This window comes from Ochlerotatus camptorhynchus, unplaced genomic scaffold (genome assembly GCF_037179485.1).
Source record: "Ochlerotatus camptorhynchus isolate MF236.1 unplaced genomic scaffold, CSIRO-AGI_Acam_v1.1 ptg000239l, whole genome shotgun sequence".
Taxonomy (NCBI): domain Eukaryota; kingdom Metazoa; phylum Arthropoda; class Insecta; order Diptera; family Culicidae; genus Ochlerotatus; species Ochlerotatus camptorhynchus.
In genome coordinates this window covers 278379-284378 of record NW_027040729.1, presented here as the reverse complement: position 1 = coordinate 284378, position 6000 = coordinate 278379, and the positions used below count along the sequence as shown (strand labels likewise).

General features: G+C 43.1%; 1 protein-coding gene across 1 annotated transcript; it reads right to left on the bottom strand.

The window, feature by feature from the left end:
- Positions 1-1381: 1381 nt before the first annotated feature.
- On the bottom strand, positions 1382-3503 carry LOC135704394 (pre-mRNA-processing factor 17). The gene is made up of 4 exons (XM_065225832.1): positions 3189-3503; positions 2087-3124; positions 1667-2022; positions 1382-1607 (listed from the first exon to the last, which is right to left on the bottom strand). Exons 1-4 carry the CDS (start codon positions 3405-3407, stop codon positions 1430-1432), a joined length of 1791 nt encoding a protein of 596 aa, XP_065081904.1. The 5' UTR covers positions 3408-3503; the 3' UTR covers positions 1382-1429.
- Between the last annotated feature and the right edge of the window lie 2497 nt (positions 3504-6000).

Sequence of the window (6000 nt, the reverse complement as noted above, 5' to 3'; positions counted from 1 at the left end):
ACTTTGATCAACCGCATAAATGCTAGCGCATCTGGCGGTTGGTGGCACAAGCTTCTTAGAAAATTCTATTGCAGTAAACCACATTATTTTAATTGATTTCTTTGCCAGTTAATCTTCTGTCACTTCGTTTGTGCTTGTCTACCTTCGGCGATGTCACCCTCTACCTCGCCATACGGTGTAGGTGACCAGATCGTTAGGTCGTGCTCAGGGAAGAGTCCCGTAACGTTGACCTTCAGTTTGACTGTGCACATTTCAAAGCACGTCGTTGGACCTCTGATCTTCGCCATCGCAACTCGATATGCGTCACCCTAGAGGTTGGCATTAGCGTCACGAAATAGCTCCTTAAAACAGTTTGATTTGCTCTACTTTATCCCCCGTTTTAGTGTGGCGCTGGCCGCCCGGAACACTACCATACACTCCTCTCTTTCTGCTTCAGTTCTTGCTCTCTGAACGCGTCTTCTGGCTCTGAGACAACTAGCACGTTCCACCAAATTTCCATCAACTCATGTTGGCCAATTAAATTGCTAATGATGAACAGCCTAATTTCCAGCTTTGCCAGAGCTTCCGTTGGTACATCTGCTTCCCCACTCTACTGTCCAAGTATTGAAGTCTCCTCCGATGACTACTGGTCTTCGTCCGATCAGCTCTTTGGTATGCCCACTCAACATCTAATGAAACTGCTCCATCTAGGGGGTGCGTAACAACGTAGCGTACTTCTTATGAGCTCACAAGCACTTATTGAATGGGGTATCTGCCCATGACTTGTATTGCCGCCATCCCAGCTCTATCCGCCACCCAGTTGCCGTTATCGGAAAAATCTCGATACAGTTCCGCAATGATTGCAACGTTGCACTTTGTTTCCGCTCTCGACTGCCACAACAGTTGCTATGCAATGTCGCAATGATTGGTAAGGTAGCAATGGGTTACCTCCATTACTGCTGGTCTGCCGTCGCCTAATTGAATGCTGGGCATTTGGTCGTTTCCGTCCTCTTTTTTACACAGCATGCACCTTGGTCACTTCGTGCAGTCTCTTGCAATGTGACCGTTCGCCACGCATTTCGTTGACAGGCCAGATCTGTCAGGGCCTTTGCAGTTCCTCGCCTGGTGACCGATTGCAATACAGTCTCAGACATATTTTCGATGAAAAATGCCCATTTCAGCACAATGTGAATGATTTCCCATAACAAACAATTATGCAAAGCGTCTTGCAAATCAGAGAAGGTCAAGTCTATCAATTCTTCAGATAACATTGACTGAAATGGGAAATAAAAATGTTGCATTCCTAGAACCGCAAAACCACCAGTTGCAATAAATATTAACCACAATGCAGTCATCACTAGTGACCAAAAAAATAATATTTTGAAATTCATACATTTGTTTTTGTATTGGAGCATAAAGATTACCATACTCACACATTGTCGTCCACATTCTAATCCCAATATTTAATTACTCCATCCCAACCAGCCGTCACAAGCTTGCTGGCTTCGTGCGGATGCCAAAGCGCTGCAATACAAACGTTATCGTGTGCTTGCCATTTCTTATATAACTTGGTCGTCTTCCAGTCCCAAATGTAGCACTTCCCGTCGCCATCTCCCGACACTAGGTAACTGGAAAATGGGAACCACATTAGTATCGATTCTACAATCAAACGCCCCAAGCGACTTACCTCATATCGGGCGAAAAGTCCAAGTTGCACGCATAACCGGACACCATGTGACCGGTAAAGGTCTTTTTACGATTCATTTTGAATCGATTGATTGCCGAAAAGATGACAATCTTGTTATCCAAACTTTGACACGCCAACCACTTTCCGTTCGGCGAAAGCGTAACTGCCGGCATCGAATGCATCGTGGGATCGGCAATGTACTTCATATCCACCGGAATGTCCCATTCCCAAACTCGTAAACTCTTGTCGTCCGATGTGGTGACGAAGCGGCGATTCTCGTCCACGAAAGTGATGGTATTTACAGCACCCAAATGCCTGTCATATTCCTGAACAATTTCACCGCTGCGGGTGTCCCACTGAAAAATGAAGTACACAGTTGAACAGAGAAAATTGAACACCATAAATCCTAAGCATACTAACGCAAATAATTTTCTTATCCGACGTTCCAGCTACGAACAAATGCTGCTTATTGAAATCCGGATGAAACTTGACACAGAACGGAATTTTCCGGGAGCTGAATCTCGATATGACATCGCCCGTTTCCGTGTCCCACAGTTTCAGATAGCGATCGTATCCGGCCGAAACAAACCTATCACCCCGATTGTTGAAGCTAACGTCCCGAACTGCCTGCCGATGACCTGAGTAAGTCCGAACGCATCTTCTCTCGTTGTAGACTTCCCAGATTTTGATACGCGCATCCATGCTACAGGAAAGCAACAAATGTGCAGATACAGGAAACCATCGGACGGCAGAGATTCCCTTCGTGTGTCCGGTCCACGTGTGAATGTGAGCCTTCGGGAGGAAGCACCGATCTGGAGCGCTACTCTTCCGCAAATTAACTCCAGAATCATGCGGTGGATGCAGGAATGATCTACCCTGATAATCGACAGAGTCCTTGATGTGCAGAACCGATTTCTCTTCAATCGGCTTATCCTCGGTGACACGGTTTCTGCGCTGCTTTTTGGCCATCATCTCTTCGATCTCAACACGTTCCTGGTCGCTGGGACGTGCAATAGTTTCCTCATCTTCAAACTTTCCCCACGGTCCTAGGAAACCTTCCACGTCAGCCGGATCAGTGTTCTTGACTCGTTTTCTTCTGTCCCCCGTTCGATTCGGTTTGCACGACTCGAACACGGTTTTGCCATCTGTATCGTACGCAGCTTGCAAGTGTCCTACGTAACTAGGCCCCTCATCTCCATCAGCTGTGATGTTCGTATCAACCGAAGGATCCAGTGCATACCCGTAACTGTGGAAGGTTTTGCGTTGATTGTCAAACTGGAAATCGCTTATGTGGGCTTTCTCAACGAAACCAGTCAACGTATTCTTTTGGGCTCTCATTTGTTCCGTTAAGAATGGATTGACCGGACCAGCTACCGGAGCAAACAGTTCTTCATAACGTGGATTGTAGTTGAGTTCCGTCACACTAGGGGCTATCATTCGGGATACTTCCGTTTGATCCTGAGTAAACAAAAAAAAAATGAATAAAGAGACCGTCAACCATGCCAAGACATAATATACATACCGTTGGAACGACCACCGGTGCAGCACAGACTTGCAGGGATTTTGCCACCGACATTGAACTGTCCGTGATCGGTTTGAGATGTGCAAGTTCCTCTTCCTTGGCTGCACTGGATGCTTTGCTACTCGAAGCCACCGGTTGCAGTTGATCTTCCTGGTCTGAATCGTCATCGCTGCTGCTGTTGCTGCTACTTCCACTGGCGTATGCTCGGAGACTTAACATTTTCGTGATTCACTCCCAATATTCGCAGTGAAATACAATTTTACTAGCAGAAAATGCAAAAATAAACTAATGCACACATGAACACTGTACAGCGAAATCGTTTGTTTACGTTTTATGGCGCAGCAGAGAGATGTGTTTGACAGATGGAGCATAACTTTTGGTCGACAGCATAGCTGTCAAAACAGAGCTTTTATGCTTGTGCACTGAACGAAAAGTGCTGTTCCTTTTCGTGTAGTTACATTTTCTTTTCTAGTTTGTTCCGTTTGTTCACTTTGATAAAATTTGAATGGTTATTTTCCTTATAGATGTGCTTAGAGAATTATTTCCGTTTAACTGATCAGTTTCAAAAAGCAGAAATTCCACCGCAACTGTCAAATAGGCAAGGTTTTAACGAATCGCCAGCACAAATATTGCAATTTTGACAATGTACACTACGTTTTTATTTAATATTGTCAATTCAGAGAAAAAATAGCAATTGACGTCAGAATATCGCGTGATGTGGAGATTTTGACTATTTCATTTGAACTTCCCGCAATACAAAAATTCTTCCGAAACTACGGACACCTCTCAAAAGCCGTGTGCACTTTCTATAAAAGTGCATTCCCCAAAAGGCATAATTATACGTAAACAAAGTAATCAAAATTAGCAACGCTTGGCAAAATGTCAATACAAAACAGTGATACTGTTTTCTAATATATTTTGTGTCATACTTGTCATCGTGTGCCTTGATGTGCCGATCAGTGTGCCACCGAGGATACGTATTGAGGATACGTATTGACCACTTTGTCAAGCAGTTTTGGCGTAACTTTCTACCAGCGATTTCACAAAACTCGACCAACTAATTTCTATTTTTTTATGAAACGCACAAATTATGGTTACTTTTCTCGAGGTTCTAGAAGAAAAAATCTCAAAATAATGTTCTATTTCAAAGAAAGTTTGAGTGGTAGTAAACGTCATTTCAACAGCTCGAATGAAGTGGTTAATTGATGTAGAGTCGGTGTATAATGAGTCACGCCAAGAGTGAAGCCAAGTCTACCTATTGAACTGTCAAACCGGCTACCTATCGTGCAAAGTAAACAAACATTACGATGCTATGAAAGGTCCACGAAAGGTATTGCAATAAAATATAAAATATAATCGAAGAAATGATCATAAACACGCAGTGATCATTAAATTGTCATGGGATACGTTTGGTAGCGATCATTAATGAGAATTTCTACTATTTTTTGTTGAGATGATTGGGCAAAATCACTGATATAATGATTTACAACAGCCGCTATTTTTTTTTTGCTCGCTGGAAGTCATTTGAAGTTGATGTAGTAGTCCTCTGTTGCCAAGTGAAAAGAAATGGAATCTTTCGAAAACCGTGATGCGAGTTCAACTGTTTTTCTCTTGGCGTGACTCATTATACACCGACTCTAAATTGATGCATATTGATGAATTGAAATGCATTAATGCCATTTTGTGTAATAATTAGTATTTTACGTACACAGAAAAAAAAGTTGCTGAATATTACATCGAAACTGCTGCAACCAGGTCAATCCATCGGTTGTGTAATATCACATTGTACGATGTACATCGATTTTGCGAACACAATTACAGCCATTGATGTAATATTGTATCTGCTTTTTGCTATTATATCATTTTTTCGTACATCAGCTTGAATTACGTTGATCGATATTACATTTTTTTTTGCTGTGTAATCGTCATTATTTATTTGTAGAATATGCACTAAACGTGTACTGAACAATATTTACTCGCATTTTTACGTTCTTTTCACTATTTGTGCCATGTTTGTTTACATGACATTTACGAACTAAAGGCACTACGAAGCGAGCCACGAACAATGTCCTTTATATAAGGTCCACGGCAACGGTTGGTGAAATGCGCAAATGTTCAGTGGTGTTCGTATTTCATTGCAATGTGTATCTTTCTACACGAAACAGCTGTTGGAAGTTACGTCAATCTCCGCAGTTACGTCCGGCACCCACAGTAGTTGAGTTCATTCCTGTCAGATATTTCTTCAAACCCGAAAGGAGGACTGCTGCCGCCACTGGTGCTGCTGCCTCCGTTTCCTCTATTGGTGCTTTCTCCTGTGGTTGAAGCAGTCACAGGTGTAGCCGCTGCGGTTCCTTTGGATTTGGATGAATCGGAAGTCTGTTTTCACGGAGTTCGAGGAGTCGAAGGTGAATTGGAGGTGGCTGTTGGAGTTGTCAACGCAGCACCACCACTGCCACTGCCTGCATTCTCTTATTAACAAATACCATAAACGAACAATAACCCTAATAGTCGAACTTTTCCACAAATGTTTTGGATGATACCCTAAACACGTCATTAAGCAGCCCCTCCCCACAAATAACCATAACAAATTTATTAGGGTTGCTAGACGACAAAGTGCTACGGCTCGACGGTGTTGTGGCACTGGTTGGCTGCTAGAATTACCCGAAGATGAGAGACTCATCCACCCGAGCAAGCTACTTAGGGGCTGTTCATAATCTACGTATACCGATTTTAAGAGGTTTTGAACCCCCGTCCCTCCCCCGCGTAGACAATCGTCCATGGAAATTTGTATGGACCGTAGATATTTGTCGAT

Bases quoted from the DNA above. Each gene is read 5' to 3' on its own strand.
- LOC135704394 (XM_065225832.1), bottom strand. From the start codon at position 3,407: ATGTTAAGTCTCCGAGCATACGCCAGTGGAAGTAGCAGCAACAGCAGC. The intron at 3,125-3,188 runs GTATGTATATTA...TTGTTTACTCAG, and splicing joins CACCGGTGGTCGTTCCAACG to GATCAAACGGAAGTATCCCG. The intron at 2,023-2,086 runs GTTAGTATGCTT...TTCATTTTTCAG, and splicing joins CGGATAAGAAAATTATTTGC to TGGGACACCCGCAGCGGTGA.